Source organism: Octopus sinensis, linkage group LG5 (genome assembly GCF_006345805.1).
Source record: "Octopus sinensis linkage group LG5, ASM634580v1, whole genome shotgun sequence".
Taxonomy (NCBI): Eukaryota; Metazoa; Mollusca; class Cephalopoda; order Octopoda; family Octopodidae; genus Octopus; species Octopus sinensis.
Window position 1 is genome coordinate 27,694,469 of NC_043001.1, and position 24,710 is coordinate 27,719,178.

Genomic DNA, 24,710 nt, shown 5'->3' on the forward strand with positions numbered 1-24,710 from the left:
AACGAAGGTTACAGAGAGGGTCATAGCCCAACTGATTAGGGAGAGAGTCAGCTTGGATGAGATGCAGTTTGGTTTCGTGCCAGGGAAAAGCACCACTGATGCCATATTTCTGGTAAGACAGCTGCAGGAGAAATACCAAGCCAAGAGTGTGATCATTGACAGAGCGGCTAACCGGCTTCCATGCCAGTGACACTTAAAAGGCACCATTCGAGCGTGATCGTTATCAGTGTCGCCTTACTGGCACTCGAGCTCTGTGCTAGTAGGGTATTAAGAGCACCATCCGAGCGTGATTGTTGTCAGAGCGGCTATCTGGCCTCCGTGCTGGTGGCACATAAAAGACACCATCCGAGCGTGATCGTTACCAGCATCGCCTAACTGGCACCTGTGCCGGTGGCATGTGTAAAAGATTCGAGCAAGGTCGTTGCCAGTACCGCCTGACTGGTCCTGTGCCAGTGGCACGTAAAAGCACCCACTACACTCTCGGAGTGGTTGGCGTTAGGAAGGGCATCCAGCTGTAGAAACTCTGCCAGATCAAGATGGAAGCCTGGTGCAGCCATCTGGTTTGCCAGCCCTCAGTCAAATCGTCCAACCCATGCTAGCATGGAAAGCGGACGTTAAATGACAATGACTGTATTTGGGAAAGAAAATCTCTAATACAAAAAAAGATCAGTGAAAAGTGGAATTAAAAAAAAAAAACTATCTATATTACATTTACTATGTAAATAATAGGGGAAACATAAATGTTAAGAGATAATGGCATGTGAGAAGAGAAATATTGGCAAAATATTCTTCTTTTGTAACTTGGACATTTTAAGAAATAGGCAGTCACTATCTGTTAAAATTATTTAAATGAAATATTTCAAACTGTGGCCTTGCGTGAAAGTTAGAAATTAGTGTTCAGGACAGAGATTTTAAAGTATTATTATTCTATCAAATTCACATAAATGTCTTGATTAGTACCAAATAATTCCTGATCGAGCAGACCTATGAAGAAAGGCAAGCGGCCACGACCACCCTGGCTTTTGTGTATGATTACATTATCAAGTGTCTTTTTTCCTTATACGAGGAAGATTTGGTTGCTACTTCAAGGAAGTCGAACGACTAGCAAGTAGGCTCGTTCTTTTAATTTGTAGGCTTAGGCACCTGGCACTACCTCAGAAGACTAAGCCGCAAAGAAAAACGAAGTGGTTAAATTAACAAGAGAGTACAGCCAGGAATATGACACGAATAGTGGCACAGCATATCTTCAAAATGTTTTCCCCCCTCACTCACCAACTCAATAGCAGCCCAGGGCGTTCCGCACACCCCACACTACGCCACTGCACGACCAAATCCCAAAGACCTAGTTTTCGACAATACAAACGTGGCAATGCAATGTCATGACTCAGTACTCTCTAGTTCTGGATTCATTCGCTTTTCAATAAATTATGAAACGTATGAAAGGAAGAGAACATCAAACTGAAAGTGACTACACATATACGAGGTACCCCCCACCCCGTGATCATCTCACGTAGTGACAAGCTACAATAGATATGTGTGCGTGTGTGTACGTGTAAATGCTGTAAGAAATGATCGAAGTAAGAGTTTGACTAACAGGGGAAGTAATCGTGTTTTACTCCGAACATATTAAACTCTAAAATAAAAGAGTTAAGTGTCTCGTGAGTTATCGTAAATATAAATGAATTTTCATCCTATTGGAGTTTCTTATTGATTGCAATGACTCCTTCAGCTCAAAATCTGTGAAGAGATGCTGAACATATTACTTTGTAATGATTGCGTTACGTCACTGGTTCTGATGTTATTAAAAAATAAAATAAAATTCAATTGAATTATACTTCATTTTTTTTTTTTGTGTGTATCTAAATATCTTAATATGTGAGATGACTATCCCGTGAAATTTATAGATTTATTAACGAATAAAAAGATTATTTGCAAATTTTGGCAGATAACAGGAAACGACCTTGTTTTTGGCAATTATAACTGCTATGGAAATACGAAAGCAATATCTAAAGTTAGCCTTTTTATTCGCTTAGGTTGAGAAAGTATTTACTTTATCAATAATAAAAAATACTCTGGTAAATTCAGAAAAAGAGAGTACAGATAAAAAACCTATAATAAAAACACCCAAAAAACAGGGAAAATAACTGATAATTAAATGTAAATCTAATTGTGTATGTATGTATTTATATGTATGTATGTATGTATATATATATATGTGTGTGTGTGTGTATGTGTATAGTACTTTCGTGAACTTGCGCAGCGATAATCATCCGGGGTATTTGTATTATAGCACTTCGGTGATGATGGCGGTCAAGGAAAAAATTTATGTAACATTACCGAGTAACAAAAGACTATGAAATTTAATTTTACAGCTATTTCAAAATTTCATAATATTACCAACGCCAACTATAGTGTATGTTGTTCAATATCTGAAAAAGGAAGGGTCACGAAAGTTAGATAAATGCTCACTTATTCCTTTCTTTGCCCACTTGCTATTATTATTATTGCACATAACCTAATATTGCTTTTTGAACTTTGCTAAAAAAAACCCCCAAAAAAACTCATACTAACGTAAAATATTCTTTATTCAAGATACTAAACACTCTTACGTGTATTTATATATATATAGTTATAATTTTCTTTCAATATACATATGTGTCAGTTGATTTACTAAGACACATATATGAATGTATTTTAATATCTAAACACACCAGTTGTAACCTTATACACAAATCCACATATATTGGGTATTTGTGTATAGACAGTATTGAAATGGAACAGAATTCGGCCAAGTCCGGTACCAGCAAACACACATTTAACACTACAATTTCAACAAATGCATCTGCAACACTAGCAGCTTTGGTTTCAACACCAATCAAAGCAAGTGAGAACAGCACTACCTGTGATAAAAGTAAGAGTAATAAAACTGAACACAGTACTTTAGCTTGTTCTAGTGTTAATACTGGTAACGATAGCGATACTGGTGGTTTTCATACTGAAATGGAAGGAACTAGGAGAAACGGTAACAGAAAAAAGTGCAACAGAGAAGCAGTGGTGCAATCATCTGTGACCAATTCTACTGCTACACAGACTACTTCGTGTGCGTCTTCGAGTCACACATGTACTTACCCAGTTGTCACAAACAATATTACGTCCACTACAGTTATTTCTGGGGCGACTTCGACGACGACCTGCAAAAAAAGCAGCACAGCCATTTCAGGAGTTCCCGGGAATAGCAACATAAGCAACCACCTCCTTAGTAATTGCAGTGATAACAACGGCAGTGATATCCCATCTGTGAAATCACAAAAAACAATGAAGAGTACCCCCATCTTACGACTTGGGGGCTCTGCGACAGTAGCAAGGACTAAACGGACATCTCCATCATCACCGCCTTTCCCATCTTCTGTTGTTGTCGGTGGTGGTGGACACAGTACACATTCGACTCCTATCTTCGGACCTGCTGACATATCAACCAGCGATGATGATGAAATATCAGAGGTAAGGAACACATAATGATAACATCAACATCGGCTGGTACTGCCGTGGTTGCTGTAGCTGTTTGTCTCAGACAAATGGACGAGTTGGAAATTAAAAAAAAGGGTCATGATATAACCTATAATAATTTCCTCATTTTACAACCGATTTATTTGTGAATCCGATCAAAATATTTGTGAATAGTTGTCAAACTTTTGTGTGGTGTAGAAAATTTTTCTTGTACTCCAAATCCTTTCTGTATGTTAATACAATTGACAAATAATTAAATATTTGAATGGCCAAGTGTGTTAATATAATTACGTGTTTAATTTACGTGGGAATATTCATTGACGTGTGTGATCTCACACCCATCTGCTTACACTTTTATCTTTATCTATTCCCTTCCGAAAACAAATTCCTCTTTGCACATTTACGGTAGGGGGGAAAATCCCTTTTAATCCTCTAATCTTTATCCCATTGCGTACTAAATTTTCTCCTTTACATTTAGTTTCTCCCTCAACGATTTTAAAAAAGAACATATAAAATGTTTTGGTCACCTTCTTGATATTAATAATAATTTCTACTAAAATCCGAACCTAGCATTTATTAGATAACATAAGCTAAAATTAACCTTGACTCCTGCAATCCTTAGGAAATAGTCATTTATCTATAGCGTTTTCACTTTAATATAGGACATCATTAGATTGTGATTCTTGTCGATATACTGTTTTGTGTGTACCATTCTGTTTAGCGATGGATTTCTGCTCCATAAAAATCTGCTACCCGCTTCTAATTAACCGATAATAAAATGCATTTCCAAACAAGGTATCTCTGTACGCTGACTAAGCTGCATTGTTATACTTCTCGTGTAATTTCGTCGAGTTCCGAATTGTCAGAAAATTGTTTGTTTGATTTGTGCTAATTGCAAATAACTAGTCTCATTTTATTTAGTTAACTGGGTCTGGTTGGTGGCTTTACAAGAGAGGATGTTTATGAATGCCATTTCTATCTACAGTTTCGGGTATTTCGAGGTATCATCAAAGTTCTGCACGTGGGTACCGTGTCATCCTCCTTCAACTAGTCACCTTCATTTCAAACGCTACCCCTATATATATATATATATATATATATATATATATTTATTTAAAATGCTGGTAACCATTTTGGAGGGTGTTTTTTTTTTTTCCTTTTCGTGTTGTCATGAAGACCAGCTTTGTTAGCTGCTTCTATTGTCATGCGAGTAAACTGTCACCCATATATTAACCACTGCTTTCTGTATATTTTCTGACAGTAACACCCGTTATTTTCTCAATGATGTCCCTTGTTGCAGCAACCGCCATACTTCCCCAACCTCTGAAGCAATTTGAGCTTCTGGAATTTAAGTCACATGGACAACTGCTTATTTTATTGATCCTAGATTGTTCAATTCACCGAATACATCATTTTAGTTTCACTAAATTTCATTTTTTTTTTTATTGTTTAAAATTTACCATACACACACATGCACATATATGACTATATCTTTGTTCTGTTCGCTTTTCTGACCTGAGATTTGTAAACAAATTGCCAATATCCACTCCTTATTTAAAGACTATGTTTCATAGAAACATTATTTTTTTTACCTATAAATTTATTTAGAAAGATGTTGCTTCATATTTTGTATATTTGTCCATTATTTTTTTCAAACATCCATTCATAAAATCTTTGACTTCGAGAATTATTTAGAAAAATCACGTCACGATGGTTTCTCCATTTGGTTGATCAAATAAAATTTGTAGTCTTTCTGATGTAGTATGATTTAGGTTGAACTCTTTCAGTAAATGTTTCTTTAGGGTTTAGTTGTCATTCGGATTTTTTCGAATAATAAAATATTTGATTTGATAGAGTTTAAAATTTGTCTGCAGAATACCCCCTCTCCACTTTCATTTTGCAGCTTAGCTGGAAACGAATTAGAAATACTTGTGGTTCTTCTTGAAATACGTCAGTTTAGTGCTATCATACGTAATGTGGTGAGAGAAGAAAAAATAAATTCATAATACCTATGTGCTTTTAGTACTTTTAAATTTGGTAATTGGAATCTGATTAGAAAAATGTAAAGAGATCTAAGAGCTAAACAGACTCGTAAATGTGGTGGTTCTAATGAAGTTTGCCATTCAGAGTTCTAGAAGAGTGTTACGTATTCCAGATCGGGTGTTGATGTAGGTTAGAAATGTAGGAATTAAATGTCTTGATGTCTTGTAAAAATTGTAATGTGTGCTTGTTTTCATGCATTGATTTTGAATTCTAATTAACCCAAATCGTTTTATAATCTTGTAGGACTCGTAGCTATCGATAAAACTAGAATAGTAAGGTAACTGATACTTCTTACCATAGAACAATTCACGTGATGCTCAACTGTCCACATTTTTATTTACAAACAGTAAAGGAGACGAATTGATTTGCTTTATTGTGCTTTCTACTCTCACAGACGGTTTCTTCACTCACAAAAGATATATTCTATTAGATATTGTTTTTAAACAAAAGTGTTACTTGTAATGTTTATCTCGAAACAGTATGGCTGATGAATTAAACACGTCCAGAATTTTTTTTTTCCGTTGGTATTATCACTACCACTGATTAAAATAGTAGCTATAATTTATATTTAGCTCAACGAAACTTGATTTTGACTCCTTTCTTTCCTTAGATCCAGAAAAGCAATATGGACCCCCTCCCCCAAGCTTAGTACTCTACAAAAGCTCCATCATACATTACTACCCTCACCAACATCTGTCCATACCGTACCTGACAAATCCTCAACATCTCGTAAATGGGGGAAAAATATGCTTCTAAAACCTAACAACAACTTCCTACAAAGCCATGTCGTGCACGTTCACAAGACCTCACCGCTTCCATCATGCCACATCCTCAGAAAACCCTGGAAGATTCATCCTTGATAATGTCAATCCATTCATTTCTTTTTCAATTCATAACCTGGGTGTAGACTACTGCTCTCAGCTACCACCTTACTCAGAAATCTCACATAAGCGATACATTAATGCTTTAATAACACAAATAAATAAGCCTCTTGCTTCAACCTGTTTACCATTAATACTTATTCTTCTGACCCCTGCTACTCAGATAAAATTCATAATACTGCTTTAAGAAACGATACAAAAAACACACTATCTATCGGCTTGCCAAGCTTATTTAGAATTCAATTACAACACATTTAGAATCCATTATCTCTATTATTAAGCATTACAAGGATCCTTCCTCTTTCTTTTTAACTTATACCACTACATCTCCACCAAATATACAGTTTCACATGCAGGTGACATCACACCTCTCGTTGCCATAACAGTACAACTGCTTCAGCTTTACATCAGCTATCAAGAAACTTAGTTCCAAATGTTTTGACTAAAATCAGTAGCATCTGCCAAATCCACCAACTCGCTTCTGATCGGGTTGACCCTCTATCATTCTTGAATATCTTGTTATCTGCACAAAGTCACCTCTCTGAATACTGCTCTCCTCTTAGTTGAGGGGTCTTGTCTTGTAAGTTATTTGGTGACCTTGCTGGTGCTATGTAAAAAGCACCCAGTACACACTGTAAAATGGTTAGTGTTAGGAAGGGCATCCAGCTGTAGAAACCATGCTAACACAGACAATATAGCTTAGTGCAGACCTCTAGCTTGCCAGCAGGGAAAATGAACATTAAATAGTCATGATGATAATGATTAGAGCATTGCATAGTATTCATTCTCAGTTTAAATCATGTTGTGGTCTCTTTTCCATTCACCTTTCAGGGTTAATAAGAAGTACCAATCCAGGGCAGTGGATTAGGAGAACTGTTGAAATGTCAGACAGGATGGTTTGTTGTATTTGTTCTGGTTCTCTGTATTCCGAGTTCAATTCCTACTATGGCCTACTTGGCTGGTAGTCTTAATCCATTGGCCATCACTTGAGTTCGTGGGTGTGTTTAGCAAACTCCTATCTGTTGTACTCAATAATGAGCTAAGGAGCTCTGTGTGCAAACGAGGAACTGTAGTCACAAAGCATTCCTATACATCACATTTAGCTAATAATGCATTAAATCTTTTATGCTTTTATAGTTCTCTCATATTTTCTCAGGGCTCTTAGTTGTGTCACCATCAACATTGTTGAAATGGATTTTCTATGGCCAGATGCCATTTCTGATACCAACATCTGTTTCCAAGCAAAGTAATATTCTCTCTCCCATCCAACAGTCAGACTTGTTTTTATCAAAGATTGGAAACTCGCTATCTTACTTGTATGACAGTAATGTTTATTTACAATCATTATATGTCGAGACAAGGGTACACACACATATATGATGGGCTTTTGGGGGTTTCCATACACTAAATTCACTCTGAAAGCTTTGGTTAGTTTAGAACTACAGTAGAAGACACTTTCCCAAGGTGCCTAATCTAGGTCCATATAGCTGGAAGCAAGCTTCTTAACCACACAGCCACGCCTGTTCTTTTACAGGAAATTTATAAAGAACATGGCTTGTTTCACACCACTGCACAATGAAAGAAAAATATTCAAAATAAAAGGCTGCAAGCATGTGAAGAGCCCAACATGTTGCTATATCCATTGACATCCCACATTATTTATGCCACTACATGTTCAATCACCTTGAAATATCCCAGAGCATTACAACTCTGTACCTTACATTCAGTCCATATTAATGTAAAACAGATACACACAAAAATAGCTTAGGTGCAGGCATGGATGTGTGGTAAGAAGTTTGCTTGCTAGCCACATGGTTTTGGGTTCAGCTCCACTGCATGGCACCTTAGGCAAGAGTCTTCTACTATAGCCTTGGGCCAACCAAAGCCTTGAGTGGATTTGGTAGACCATCATCATCATCGTTTAATGTCCGTTTTCCATGCTAGCATGGGTTGGATGGTTGGACCGGGGCCTGGGAAGCCAGGAGGCTGCATCAGGCTCCTGGCTTCCCAGACCCCGGTCGAACCGTCCAACCCATGCTAGCATGAAAAACAGACGTTAAACGATGATGATGATATATATATATATGCATATAAATTTGACATGGGCGATTCTTTCTTGTCTTGGGATTCAATGTCAAACAGCTGGGTGGAATTGCGCAAAATTTACACAGATGTATAGAATGATCTGGTGGTGATCCTGGGCTTTGTATTTCTTTCATAGCTCCCATGGTTACTGAGATAATCTACTATAATAATACTCTTGTGTTTATGAATGAGAATGGAAGGGGTGATGTCATACTTGGTCGTGGGATGATGAAATTGTATGCTGAAAAAAAATAAATCAAACAACATTTCAACTCTGTGAATATATGTGTGTGTATGTAAAAGGGTGGGTATGTGAATGTGTGCATGTGCAATGGAAGTGGGATGGTTCATCTTTGCTTAGTATTTGAGTTTATTTTTTAATTTGGTTGAATCTTGGTTGTTTTTTTTTGTTGGTCAGTTATTTTTAGTGTTTTGACAGAAAAAGTCATTCTAAAATTGTTTAACGTAAGCGTGCCCAAACAAGTTGAATGCTTACACACAGCAGGTTTTACAGCCACATCATCCAGATGGACCAGGTGAACCTGGGCTTAGCTGCTAATATATATACATATATATGTGTGTGTGCGTTTGTATCTGTGTTTGTCTCTTATCACTGATTGACAACCGGTGTTCATATGTTTACATCCCTGTAAGTAGTTTGGCAAAAAAAAAAGAAAATACAATAGAATAAGTATTAGATTTAAAAAAGTTCTGAGGTTAATCCATTCGAATAAAAACTCTTCAAGGCTCTGCCCCAGTATGGCCACAGTCTAACTGAAACAAGTAAAAGATAAAAATATAAGTCCTCCAGACTGCTAGACTGCATACCATTGGAAGTAAGCACAGAGAACATTGACTCTTGTGCTCTATCTGAAGCAACCTTGTTCACACCCACTGTGGTGACTACTAGAACTGACAAACATATAGAATGGACCATGGAGAAATTCCAACATACACAAATGTGATACTGTGCTCAGAACTGAAACTCTGCAGCTCAGAGAGCAAATTTGGTTCTTAGCTGAGTGAAGGCATGTTATATCTGAAGTACTGGATCTGTAGGCTACATTAGCTGCTCAGTCAGGGCTGACTATAACTACAGCTATGACAACACTCGCTATAGTAATGAATTTATTTCATTTTTCCCTTATAAAAAACAATTTCTATTGCATAGGTTTCAGAGTATAATATCATCAAAAGCAGGTGTGAATTTCTATCTTAATATGTATTTTATCTAGATTTTATGTAAACAATTAATATTCAAACCAAAATTGTGTTATTCACTTAGCTTAATTCATTTTTCCCTCAATAAATATTAGTAATCTGTTTAGTTATGTATATTGCTCTACTGAATTTTTAAAATTTCATTCATCATCATCATCGTTTAACGTCCGCTTTCCATGCTAGCATGGGTTGGACGATTTGACTGAGGACTGGCGAACCAGATGGCTGCATCAGGCTCCAATCTTGATCTGGTAGAGTTTCTACAACTGGATGCCCTTCCTAACGCCAACCACTCCGAGAGTGTAGTGGGTGCTTTTACGTGCCACTCAGGCGGTACTGGCAACGGCCATGCTCAAATGGTGTTTTTTACGTGCCACCTGCACAGAAGCCAGTCCAACGGCACTGGAAACGACCTTGCTCAAATGTTTTTTTATTCATTATTAGTAATATTTCCAGAGCAGGCATTTAATACTTACTCAGCCTACACAAACTCATAATTAGTTCTAGGTGATGTCAGGGACTGAGTGGTTGAGCCTTTTATTCCCCCCTCTACTACTTGTCATCCAACTCCAACTGGTACACTATGAGGTTTCAGAACTCCATAGTATTTTCATATAGCTAAAGTGAGTCGATAAATTGCAAGTTCTGTCAACTGGCAGTAATCTGCTAACTGGATAGGTTGATCCTAGACCGACTGTTGGCTGAAGAAACTTTTCCGCCCAGACTGTCATGTAGTTTTGTTGAATGAAGATTAATATGCCAAACTTTACATCCACCATGCTGTTCCCTGGTTTAGGGATTATTCATCAAGGAGGTTAACTATATATACTCAGTTGGATGGCTGTTGACTCATATGAGTTCATCTGTCCTTTGATGGCTTTTGTTTTTCATCCTACCTGGTGTCCAAATCACCCTCCTCACCAAACAAGCTTGGTGGGGTTGCTAGTTTAGTTGCTGGCAACCCAATCATGCAACAGGTGGTATTGGGTTTATACATTACCAGTAGCTTTACAAAGATTCATTTCTGTCATCAGCTGACACCTTACATCACTGGCTATTTCTCTTTTGCTAGATGGAAGTGAGCTGAGCTGTTGCACTATGAAGCTTTGACTTTCATCCATCTTATAATAATTCTGCTTGTCACTCTGTTACTTAGCTTGTCCATAATGCTTCTGTGTGATTAGCTGAAGGAAGAGGAAGGGGTGGGGGCAGAGAGAGGTGGAGGTGGTGGTAAGTGTAATATATAATTTTTTTTTTGTTTTTGAATTAATTTTTTTTCCTCTGTTACTTAGCCCATCTATAATGCTTTCCAGGTGATTAGTTGAAGGGAAGGTGAAGAGCGAAAGAAAAAGGGTAAGGCAAAGTGGGAGAGTGTGGTGTATTAAGTCTATAAAATTGTGCATATATAAAGTGTATATATAAAGTGCATTAAGTAATCATAGTGTTCCAATTTCCTTCACTTTCCAATGATAAGCAGATGAGCGACTATCTTTTGAGACTTACACAATACAGGCTATTCTTTCAGGTCTTTTGGATAAAGTTTTCAGAAATAACTCAATAAATTTACCATTAATTTCGTGAAATATTCACAGGTCCTGCTAGTTCTTAATTATGCTGTTAACTTTCTTTCTACTGTATAATCTAGTTCACATTGTATTTCCAGTTCACTGATTGTCTGACTTCTACAGAGATTACAGATTGTCTATTTATGCTTCATTTGCTCCTACTCTTATATATCAATTAAATTCTATTTCTTAATTGTTCTTCATATTTCAAGTGCTGCAAATTTGTTCAAAGTATTTTTTGTAATTTTTTTGTTTCTAAAATATTAGTCATCGTAACAGGTCCACATTAGGAAATAATGGTTTTAAATTTTGGTACAAGGCTAGAAATGTTAGTGGCAGGCAGGTGGTCAATTACATCGATTCCAGTACTTGACTGATACTTTATCAACTCTACTAGAATGAAAGACAAACTAGATTCTGGAGGGATTTGAGCTCAGAATGTAGAGAGGTGTTAAGCATTTTGTCTGCTGTTCTAACAATTCTGCCAGTTTGTCTCCTTAGATTAGGAAATAATGAGTTCTGTTTTCCCAGCTATATGGTTTAGGATTTTTGTCCCACTGCATGGCACCCTGGACAAGTGTCCACTACTGTATTCCTAGGTGACCAGAGCCTTGTGAGTGCATTTGGTAGATGGAAACTAAAACTAGTCTTGTGTATGTATGTGTATAATGTGTGTGTGTCCCCTTGTCTTGTCATCGTATGATTGTTGTAAATGTATGTTGTTCATTTCCAATATTCTACAAAGACGTCTAACCATGGGGAAATATTGCCTTGCTTAGAAACTGATATGGGTTGACAACAGGAAGGGTGTCTGTCTGTAAAAAGTCTGCCTCAGTAAACTCCAAGCATGGAAAAGTAAACATTAAAATGATAACAATATTAGAATAGAGTTTAGTTTCATTGTCCCTAGTATACTGAACAACTAGCCAAATGGGTTTGTAGTTCAGATTCTGTCACCAGTATTGTCTTTGTGGCTGAGACAATTCTCCAAAGGCCCAGTTCACCTAAACAGTAAATATGTATTATGGGATAGGAACAATTTGTTTCAAGTAATGATTGCACTGTACTCTTATCATGCTGATTGGGTATAGGTCTTAGCATTAATGGTTAAATGCTATGATTACAATAACTCCTGAAGTAATTATAACTTATGTTTCAGTTAAATTAACTGAAGTAATGTTCTTTGTTGAATTACCTCACAAAATATTAGTCCCAGAATTTGAACCAGTAACTTAGAAAGAAACCTATTTTTATCTGATATATTTTTAGAGTTTAAAGTAATGGTATTTAAACTGGATGGTATGCCACCATGGAGTTGTATTAAGGCTTCTGAGGTGTGAAATGAGAACACATGAATGATTGTTGTCTTGGGAAAATTTAATCTCAGTAAAGTTGGTGTAGGTGTAAACATAAATTGAAAACTAATGTAGCAGGTGTCCGTATAGCAGGCTATATTATATAAATATGTACACATGTGATTTCAGCAAAAACAAAATGGAAAATATTTCCAAAGTTAAGATATATTTATAAAGAAAATTAATATGAAAAATGTATTTCTTGAAATAATATGTAAAATTGAAGGCATATTCATTTGTTGGTACTAAAAAAAATATAAGACTTTCAAACAAGCATAAATTGTTTTTCAGATAAATTTCTGTGACTGATTTTTCTCCAGACATTAAAATATGAATCTTATGAGAAAGGGTGCACTGATTTCAGGTTCAGTCTCACTGTGTTGAATCTTGGCAATGTCTTTGGCTGTTACTCCAAGCCAACCAGTTCCTTGTGAAAGTAGGCTATAACTCCAAGTCAACCAATTCTCTGTGAATGGAAACTGTGAGGAAGCCCATCATGTGTGTGTCTTTGTATTTCTCTGCCACCTCCACTTGACAGCTGGTTTGTTGACAGGTGTTGATTTGTTTATGTCCCTATAATGGTTAAGCAAAAGAGACTAATAGAATAAGTACCAAACTTAAAAACATAAGTACTGAGGCCAATTTACTAAACTCTTGAAGGCGATGCCTAGTATGGCTGCAGTCCAACGACTGAAACAAAGTTAACAATAAAAGATAAAGAGGTTTAGAAGTATGCAATTATGAAAAGATATTTATATTTTTTAAACCATTTAATTTCAATTTTTTTTTAAAAAAAGGATTTTTTTCCTAGGGAAATAATTCATTAATGTTTTTAAGTATGATGTTTAAAACGATGAATTTTGAAAGAGGTTTGGGTTTAATCAGTTTTGTGTGTGTGTGTGTTGTGAGCAACATGGTTGGTAGTGTGTACCGTCATAGCTACCATATTATATCCACTCTGGACAAATGAGTCCACCTAGCTTTAAGTAGGCACTGTATAATGGGTTTAGATTTATTTCCTGCTTTCTTGGACTTGGGCAATAGGAAATCACTTTAATCATTAACAGAACATCATTGATGCTCAAGTGATCTATTGAGTTTCAGGAATAGTGACTGTCACCACCACATAATAAATTATTATATTATTTAGGGTCTCAGGTAATTTTTCAAACCCCTGCAGAAGCTAGTTGATCATTAAAAGATAACCACTGATTTATGGAATGAGTAAAGCAGAGTATTACTAATTTGTTTATTTATGAGTAAATGGGCAGTTTACAGTTCTTGCAAACCACCCAGTCTGGTGAGGTTTATGCTGTTGGTGTTCAGTTTGAACTTAAGTAAAGTAATGCTTGTTGGCTGAAAAATGTAGGCGAGGAAGTTATTTTAGACAGTTGCTGTTCTAGGGTAGAAAGATCAAAGTGTGTAGTCTGTGATCTGCTGAATGAAATTACTATCCTTTTTAAATATAGCACATTGATTGTGCCCTGCCTTGTAGTTTGACTTGAGATGGGATACAGGGTAACAGTTAAAGTATGGAGGAATCATGTTTGTTGCTGAATTAGATTCGTATGATTGGAGATTTTGATTGAAGTTAGTGCAAAATAATGTCTTAATTTCATAGAGATGATATGATTAAAATTAGTTGCCTTCAGCTATTTTGGCAGATATACACTGGATCTGTTAGTGAATATATGATGTGTTGTGTTTTAGAGTGATTCTAATGTGCTTAAGTAGTTGATTGAGTTGTTTACTGTATTTGTGTTGGTTTAGATATTACAGTCTAGTCTTTGATTTTTAAAGTACTTTGTTTTATCATTGTTGATAATCAATGGGTATGTTTACTTAGATAGCCTGTTATTGTAAGTGTTGATTTCACATTTTGTAAGTTATTTCTTTTTTTTATCCTATTTTGATTTGGTGAAAGACCCCCAGGTTGTATTAGGCTTAGCTCATGTTAGACATGCCATATCACTTGTAAATTAAGCTCTATTGGCAGTCAATGTCAAGAAAAGATCAAATGGTTCTTTCTTTATATGCATCTAATAGAAACATGGATTGAAGCAAGTGTTTGACAATGGATGTTGTTTCTGTCACAAATCATTATGATAGTCATACTGATATAGATTTTTCACTTGACAAAATGTGTTCTCTTGGAACATTAGACAACACAAAACAATGGTTGTTGTAGGTATTGAACTTGTGATATTAAAAAAAAAAAAATGAGCATTCAAGAATTAAAAGGAATATGCTTAACACTTTATGCTCTGTGCCTTACAGCTCCTGTCATCATGATAAAAGAAATTATATTTGTAGTAGCATTATAAGTTTGTAGTAATGATCTATAATGGATGTAAGTATGGGCGAATGGTTTAGGAGTATACTTTTACAATCATGTGGTCCTGGTTTCAATTCCACTGCATGGTATCTTGGGCAATATCTAATCTTATATTATTTTGAGAAAAATTGGGCAATGAAAACTGTTTGGCAACTTCCTGGGTGGATCGTACCTGTAATTTACATGCTGTCATGCTGATTCTGCTCAAGAATTATGTTATGAATGCATGCGGGATAATACTATGCTATAGATACATTAATTCAATGAATAGTCTGTTCTGTTAATCAAACAGTTGTGATATTCATTTTTGAAGCCAACAGAAATCCATGCATAATAATCATCATCATCATCATGTAACACGTTTTCCATGCTGGCATGGATTGGACGGTTTGACCTGAGCTGGCAAGCAGGAGAGCTGCACCACACTTCAGTCTGATTTGGTTTGCGTTTCTATGGCTGGATGCCCTGGATCTTTTCAGTTTGAACGGCAGTTTTTTAAATTAATTTCTATGTGACTAAAAAATTTTAAACTTCGTATACTGGTAGAATGTGTTTATAAAACATCTTTTTCTCTTCGCTTTCTTGAGAAAATTCTATAGTTTGCAAGATATTTGTTGTTTAATTTCTTGCATTTCGGCAATTTCAACCAATCAGTGACGTCTTTTGAGGTGAAAATGATTTCTGCCGTAACATTTTATGGTGGCGTCATATGAAAATGTCACTCGTAAACAGAGCTGGATAACAAAACCGTTCCCTCTTTAGTGTCCACCCATAATTTTGACCCTAGTTTCGATCTGTTGCATTTCTGTCTGTTTTAAGGTTAGGGTTAGGGGTGGGTGGAAGGGTATCTTTTTTTCTTCAGAAATGTAAATAAACTCACTCTGTTTCTTAAACGAGGGACATTTTCATATTTCACCGCCAGAAAATTTTACGACAGATGTTTTCACCTCAATAGACGTCATTGATTGGTTGAAATTACCAAAACTGAAGAAACTGAAGAAAATATCTTACAAACTACAGAATTTTCCCAAGAAAGCCAAGAGAAAAAGATGTTTTATTAACACATTCTACCAGTATACAAAGTTTAAAAGTGTTTAGTTACATAGAAATTATTTTTAAAAAACTGCCGTTCAAAGCGAAAAGATCCGATGCCCTTCCTAATGCCAACCATTTTACAATGTGCTGGGTGCTGTTATGTGGCGCCTGCATGGTTGCTATTGTGGCACCAACACAGGAGCTTTTTACCTGGCACCAGCATAAGGCTCTTGCAGGCCAATCCTCTTTGGCAGGGGGAGCAGTATTAGCAATTATGCTGTGGAGGATGGGTCTTCTTGAGTACAGCAAGGTGTCAGATATCTCAGTTCTTTGTTAATTTATTCGTTTTGTGCATATTAGTTCAGCATCATGTGGTTTTGGGTTCAATCCCCCCGTGTAGCACCTTGGGTAATGCCTTCTACTATAGCCCCAGGCTGATCAATGCCATTAGCAGATTTGATAAAAGAAAACTATGTTGAAGCCTGTTTGTGTGTGTGTGTGTATATATATATATATATATATGTAGAGGTGCAATGGCCCAGTGGTTACGGTAGTGGACTCAAGGTTGTAGGATCATGGTTTCGATTCCCAGACCGAGCGTTGTGAGTGTTTATTGAACGTAAACACCTGAAGCTCCACATGGCTCCGGCAAGGGGTGGTGGAAAACCCTGCTGTACTCTTTCATCACAACTTTCTCTCGCTCTTTCTCGCTGTTTCTGTTGCACCTGTGTCATGCTGAATCTCCCTGAGAACCACGTTAAGGGTACATGTGTCTGTGAAGTGCTGAGCCACTTGCACATTAATTTCACAAGCAGGCTGTTCCGTTGATTGGATCAACTGGAACCCTTATCCTAACTGACGGAGTGCCATGACATAAATAAATATGTATGTTTGTGTGTCTGTGTGCCCCCCTGCACATAACAACTACTGTTGGTTTCTTTGTGTCCCCATAACTAAGCGGTTTGGCAAAGGAAACTGAAAACTGATAGAATAAGTACCAGACTTTAAAAAAAGAAAAAAAGTACTGGGATCAATTCATTTGACTAAAAAACAACCCCTTGAAGGTGGTCCTCTAGCATGTTCACAGTCCAATGATGGCTGAAACAAGTAAAAGAAATGGAAAATATGCATATTAACTTTCCATTTTTGTGCTTATTGACGAAAGAATATTTCTGAATACCTTAAAAATTGTGGGAAAGAAAATGTTCCCTTAGTTATGTGAATATCACTATTTCCAACTGGTTCCTATACTGCAGGCGACTGTTTGACCAGGTAACTAATAAATATTCTATTACACTGCAGTCGGCTGTGTTTAGTAGAGCCCCTGAGATTTTTTAACAGAAGCTCCTCATTTGACGAACACTTTTTTAGTGTGCCAGTTGACATATCTTCCGGTTTTATATTTTGTTTTACTAGTGACATACTTTTTTTTTTTATTATTCCTGGCTGTTTTCATTATCATCATCATTATGTCCACTTTTCTATGCTCACATGGGATGAATGAAATTTGTTGAGGTGGATTTTCTATGGCCTGGTGCTCTTGTCACATGTTTCTAAGTAAGGTAATATTTCCCCATGACTAGAAGATTAGGGATAAATCTTAGGGATATGACAGTAACATTCACTGCTATTAAGGAGACAAACACCACACACACACTTCTTTCAGTTTTTGTATACTAAATCCACTCAAGGCTTTGGTTGGCTTGAGGCTATAGTAAAAGACACTTGCCCAAGGTGCCATGCAGTGGGACTGAACCCAAAATCATATGATTGACAAGTAGACTTCCTACCACACAGTCATGTCTGCACCTATGCAAATATTCTTAGAACTAAGTATCTTTTCTGGAACTGAGTCAATATCGGACCTGATGTTTCCAAAGACGCAGAATCCATTACACAATATTTAAAGTTTCGAAACACTGCAACCAAGAAACCCATTTGTATTGAATAAAAGTTGTAGAGGGCCTACAGTAATATTTTGTGGGTACTGCTAACATTATGTTGTTTACCTACTTAATAAAATGTCTTACATCATTGAAAAATTTTGAATTGTGATTTAGAACTCTTTTTTGAGAAACAGTGTTGGTGACTTCAGATTATGTGACTTGTTACAATCACTTTGTTACTGTGGACTATGTTTCAACATGCCAGACCATTTCTTTTAAAATTTTACCAATTCCATGGATTTTTCAACCATAAGTTTGTTTCTATTGTTTCAATTTTGCCATTTGAGATATTGACTTCAACTGAGTTTGGATTTTGCCTATTGCTCCAGAATGGTTGTGATTTCTTTTGTTTTTAATGTCAGAGAAGAATTGCTTTTTATTTTTTGTTTGTTTTGATAAAATGCTCATAAATCCACCAACAATTACACCTTCAGTATATAGAAGCAAGTTTGTGTCTACTCAGTTCTCTACTAATCCATATTTGAATTCTCTCGTTTAAAACATTAAGTGATTGAGGGGTACATTGTCAGATTTGGAATCATCTCCTAATATAATAATGAGAGTAGTGTTTTTATATATTTGTGTGTGTATATATATATATATATATATACATGCACACACACACACACACACACACACACATTTGTTCAAAATCACGGAGTAGGAGAAAGAGTAGTATAAGTGAAGGGAGAGGAGAGAAAATAGCAATTCAGTGAAGGAAAAGTTGTGAGAGTAATAGTCCTGGCTGAGAGAGAGTGAGAGAAAGGAAGTGGCAAAGAACCCGTCAAGTATCTACTATTTTTTACTGTCATAACATATGAATGAGAAAAAAAGGGGTAAAAAAAAAAATCAGTGTTTCACTTCTGTGTGAGTATGTGTGCATGTATGTAAAAGGGAGGTTTGTGTGTGTGTGGGTGTGTGTTCAATGGAAATGGGATGGTGAACATTTAACGCTGAAAAGAAAAATCAAACAGCATTTCAACTCTGAGTATATGTGTGTATGTTTGTGCATGTACAAGGGAAGTATGTGAATGTTTGTATCTGTGATTATTATGCCCCTTATTTTATACCTTATACCTTATTCATATATAAAATACTTCAACTAGTTGTCATTTTTGGTGGCACAGGGTCAGCTAGTTAAAATATGACAAGAGGATATTGTTTGAAATGGAACTGAATTAGTATCTATATCAGGGGCCTGTAGCCTTCTGTTCATGGTAATGAATAATAATAGAGAGAACTATGGATTAAATATATTTTATTTAAGTTGATATTCATGTTATAATGAACACAAATTAGTATGCTACTTGAAGTTGTTCAGAAGGCAAAAGTTTTTGAACCAGCACCAGATGACATGTTGCGTGAAGCTAGGAGTATGTTTTCTAAATGGTCTTCAGTCATTTAAGTTGCTTTTTGAAAACTGTTGCTCATTCCTATGTGGGCTGTTGAACATCAGTGTCAGTTTTCTGCATGCTGTCTGCTTGGAATGAAGCTCAGATTCAAGCAGGTAGTTATTGAAATTTGGATTTTAATACTTCCTTGCATTGTATCTTAAGTTCTATATGAAAATTTTATAGCCCAGTGTTCTCTTTCACATCGAAGTACTAAATAACCTGATATTGTCTGAATGTGAATGAATGTCAATGAAGCAGGAGGGGAAAAATCCAATCTTCAATCAAGTATTACATTGAAGTATGTTACTGTCTGTTGTATGAGCTCTCTGAGAGTAAGGAAATGAAAATTGTTTGATTTCTCCTGCTGGCATTCCTGCATCATAGCTATGTTTTAACCCTTTTGTTACCAATCCGCCTGAAACCGCCTCTGGTTTTGTAGTAGAAATGTCTTGTTTTCAAAAGTTCTGATTTAAAATTTTCCAGCAAACCTTAGTCACAATTTATGTCCTTAACATTAGCTTAATGATAACTATGTTATTTTACTAAATTCATTGTTATATTTAAAATTAATTGAAAGAAACTGAGAGCATCTCCACAGAAATATGGTAACAAAAGGGTTAAAGGTGAGTATGTGTCTCCACATGTCATGTATCAGCTGAATTTTTTTACCTACTGAAGTTGCAATTTCAGCTTGTTTAAATTAGTTATTAAATCCAATAGAAATGGCAGCTCCAAAGCCATTTGAGATTGCAAAATTCTGTGGTAGTCACACTTTATTTCTAAGATATGTAGTTATTTCTTCCTGCAGCGTATGTACTCTTTTTGGTATAATACCTGGCTATATGTTTTTATTTTGGGAACAACGAACTTTATTATATTTTTTTTTTAAGCTCAGATGTAGCTGTGTAGTTAAGAAGCTTGCTTCCAAACCACATGATTTTGAATTCATTTCTACTGTGTGGCACCTTGGGCATTTGTCTTCTACTTTAGCCCTGGGTCGACCAAAATATTATGAGTAAGTTGGGTGGATGGGAACTGAAAGAAGTCTATTTTGTGTGTGTGTGTGTGTGTCTATGTTAGTGTTTATTGGCTTGCTTGGAAACAAGTGAGGGTTGGTGATACAAAGAGCATGTGGCCATAGATAAATCTACCTCAATAAACACTGTCCAATCTAGGCAAGTATGGAAAAGTGGATGTTAAAATGATGATGATAGTGATGAATACCCTGCCTTGTTTGCCCTCTAAATTTAGTGCATTTCAAATGATTTATCTCAAAGCGCTGCTTCTTGTTGAATTCCTTATTTACAACAGCACTTCATGTAAAATTAAGCATATGGATTAACCAAAGTTGTTAACATACAAAGTACTTTTCTGTCTGTATATCTTGGAAAGTATTCAGCATCAATCTTACTGTATTTTTTTGACATAATCCAACCCATGCCAGCATGGAAAATGGACGTTAAATGATGATGATAATAGGTTTTGCTACCTAAACAGAAATTCATAAATCCCTCTAGCTTTAATTATAATTACTATTTTACTTTTACTCATTCAAATGGTAACAAACAAATGCATTTGTTTAGCTTTAACATATTTTAAATATTTACTATTGTAAATATTAGTACATAACATAACAATTCTAATAGCTATCTATGTCTTATACTTAATGTATATACACTTTTAATATATCATTTACTGCAGCATTTGTCCTGAGATAACATCTCTTATGTGCTGTGTTAAAAAGACAACTATCAGAGGGAGATGAAATTTCATCCTAGCAGCTGCAGCAAGAATAGGTGCATTTTGGCCTTTTTATGCCATTTTCAATGGTAATTATTCAAAGCCAGCTATATAGTTGGATGTATTTCAGGACAAATACTGCAGTAACTGGCCTATCAGCAACATATATACATTATGATACCTAGATGGTTATTTTGATTTAGTACTTCTTTAATTGAGCATACAAGATTTTTATTCAACTGGGTGACTGTTCATGACCTCAGCAAATGTTTTATTCACTGTTCCTATATTGGAGGCAACAAATTCTCATCTGAGCATGATGTTGGCTTTGAGTACATGTCATTGAAAGGGTCCAAAAAGGCTGCAATAAATCCAGCGTTTTTGCTAGCTGGTACAAATTTTCATCTCTCTGATATTTATTGCATTTTTAATAGCATTTTCATAAAAGATATTCTTTCAGGACAAATATCGCAATAATTGACCTACCTATGGTGTATATTTATTAAGTATGATACATAGTTGGCTATTTAATCTAATACTGCCTTAGTTGCATATACTGGAGAACAGTTTTGTATAATGATTACAATACCAAACCTTTCCTTATCTCTAGGTATGGTGTTTGTGATGATACACTCTCTCAGAATGTTCTCTAATCTTATAGAATATTAAAAGTCTCTTTTTTAATATATTAATGTTGTGTAATTACAAATACATTAATAACATAAGCCATAATTAAATATTCCCAAATCTTACAAAAATGTAGAAAATTATGTTCATTGTCTTATGTCTGTTTTTCCATGCCAGCATGAGTTAGACAAATACATAATATGGCATTATTTTACATGTAGATGCTCTTCCTGCCACTAAGCCTGAAGCTCTTCATTTTCTATGGAACATAAACCATCAATCAGTTTTCTCAACTGTACTCGTCTCTGGGATGTCTTTTCTGCATCTCTCTAGTTGGATCCCTGCTTTTTGAGCTCCACTGTAGTATAGGGTGTCATCTCTTATACCTCCTATGCAGGTTCATATATTTCCCTGAGAGAAGGCTTTCCTATCTCAGGTCTTGTTGGTTTTGATTAACATCGTTTCTTCTGTAACTTTGCTTTTTTTCTAGGTAGGGCTGTTAGCTCAACGTAAACCCATTTTTACCTCTGCGAAGAGGTAGTCCATAATTGCCTGGCCTCTATCCTTTAACTTGTCCAGCACTGGAGGCCCTACCAGGAGATTGTGCTCCACTGGTATAGCTCTCTGGGTCATTAAGGCACTATGCCACAACAAGGACTGGACCTTGTGGTTGTTACCTGTTTCCAAGAAGTTTTTCTTCTGTTTGTCTTTGAGCAAATATCATTATCCATAGTTCAGCTCAGTGCACAATCTAATCATTTGCACAAACACACTCTCTCTCACACACGTGTATATGTATGCACTATATATATATATATATATATATACACACACACACATATCCTTACCATCATTTAACATCTGTATTCCATATTGGTATAGGTTGAACAGTTTGACAAGATTCAACTAACCAGAGGACTGTGTTGGGTTCCAGTGTGTGCTTTGGCACACACTAAATGCTCTTCTTTCACAGTATATATTGGATGCATTTTTTCGTTTTTTTTTGTGGTTTGACAAGCATAAATTGGGTGTGTGTGTGCAAAGTTGTTAATGATATATTTTAAGGACCTTGTTTTGTGTTTGCTAAAATGGATAGATCTTCCGAAGCATGACAAGTTGCCATTTCATGCCAGTTCTTTGTCAACTGTGAGGCTCAACAACCTGAAGTTGGCTTTCATCTCTCCATCCCAAGTCTTGGTAGGTTTCCCTCTCCCACAAGTTCCATCCACATTTAACGATTAACACTCCTTTATGCAGCTGTCCTCATCCATATGTATCATGTGACCACACCAGCACATTCATCTCTTTTGTACACTACATCTGATGCTTTTTAAGCCTAATTTTTCTCTCATCTCATTTGCACTTAGTCATACATATACACTGACATTGCACATCCAGTAGTGGAGCATACTAGCTTCATTTCTTTCTAGTCTTCACTTACCATCTGCGTTTATAGTCCACATTTCACTACCATGTAACATTGTTGTTCGTACACGAGTATCATACAATCTGTCTTTTACTCTGAGAGAGAGTTTTTCATTACCGATAGGGGTAATAGCTCTCTGAACTTTCTTTAGCCACTTCATATTCTAGCTACTTTACTTTCAGAACATCTTCCTCTATAGCTAATGCGGTTACTAGTTTACAAAAACTGTCTACCTTTAAGGATCCTCCTGGACATTCAAGAAAATTTATTTCCTGTGTGTTGTTAGTGTTTATTGCTCCCATGCATCTGCCACAAACAAATTCTTTTCCATTGATTCGGGCTTTGTACAGTTTTTGTGTATCAATTTGGGACAATAGTAGAAAACACTTGTCCAAGGTGTCATGCATTGTGATTGGCTTGATACCACTTGGTTATAAAGTGGGCTTCTTAACTATAAAGCCATAAAGGACCTCCACCCTGTTCCTGTTTGTTTGCGAAAATAATGTAAAATTGATAAAGTGGTTTAATTGTGAAGATATTCTTTCTATTTTTAAATTTAATAAATACATAACTTTGAAACTTTACAGGAAACTATTTATAACTCAATATCTTCAAAACAAAAACAAACTTTTCAAAACTAACCTATGTAATTAGATATATATGTCACATGTTTAGAGCTATTTTGCTACATATCACAACTGACAGATAGCAACGTAAATCTAGACTGATATGAATTGATCTTGTATATATTATTGAAACAGTGGTCAAATTTAATGGTGAATTATGTAAATATTTGTGCATGACATGTATCAATGAAATATAAGTATATATTCAACAAAGAATTAGTTAAAAGATAAAACAATATTGAAATTTAAAAAAAAAAACCCATTTAATAGATCAAAATACATATTAGTTTTTAACTGTTTTTATTTCCATATACAACATTATAAGCAACAAACCTTTGTCAGGATATTGCATTGGAAGAGTATGTAGAAAATTGTAGTAAATATATTTAGGTATTAGTGTAGTGGTTTAATCATTATTTTAGGTTAGCAAAATATTGCATCAGAAATCAAACAGCATTTTTTTTCTAGACATCACAAGCTTGGTAGATATCAAATTTTGTTAGGGGACTGAGGGCTGAATAATTTTTCCTGGGCTAGAGGCTTTAAATTGCTGACTGTTAGTCCATATGACAGATATAGTTTGTACAGCAAAGACATTAACCTTATTATAGGGTTCAGCGTTATGAATATATTAAATATGGTAACAATCATCATCATCCAGTGTTTTAAATCTGAGTTTTGTCCCCATTAATGGGGGTGGCCGGATCTACCTCATTGCCATAGCAACCACCATCACACCATCTTGCCTGGTTTTGGGCGTCCTCCTTTTTCAAACCAACCCGCCCAATCTCTTCCTCCACCTGCCCCCTCCACCTTTTCCTCAGTCTACCTTGCTTTCGCACTCCATTTACCTCAAACACAATCACCCTCCTCAGAACATGCCCATGCCAACCATTCCACCGATTCCTCCAACCCCAGCATTTC

The 24,710-nt window shown here is 35.9% G+C and overlaps 1 protein-coding gene across 1 annotated transcript in view; it reads left to right on the forward strand.

The window, feature by feature from the left end:
- The first annotated feature begins 2,282 nt into the window (after positions 1 to 2,282).
- LOC115211865 (ankyrin repeat and KH domain-containing protein mask) overlaps positions 2,283 to 24,710 on the forward strand; it is a 123,943-nt gene continuing 101,515 nt past the window's right edge. Inside the window, exon 1 of the mRNA XM_029780595.2 lies at positions 2,283 to 3,501. Coding sequence (XP_029636455.1) covers positions 2,773 to 3,501 — 729 coding nt within the window. The 5' untranslated portion in view covers positions 2,283 to 2,772. The remainder of the gene's footprint in view (positions 3,502 to 24,710) is intronic.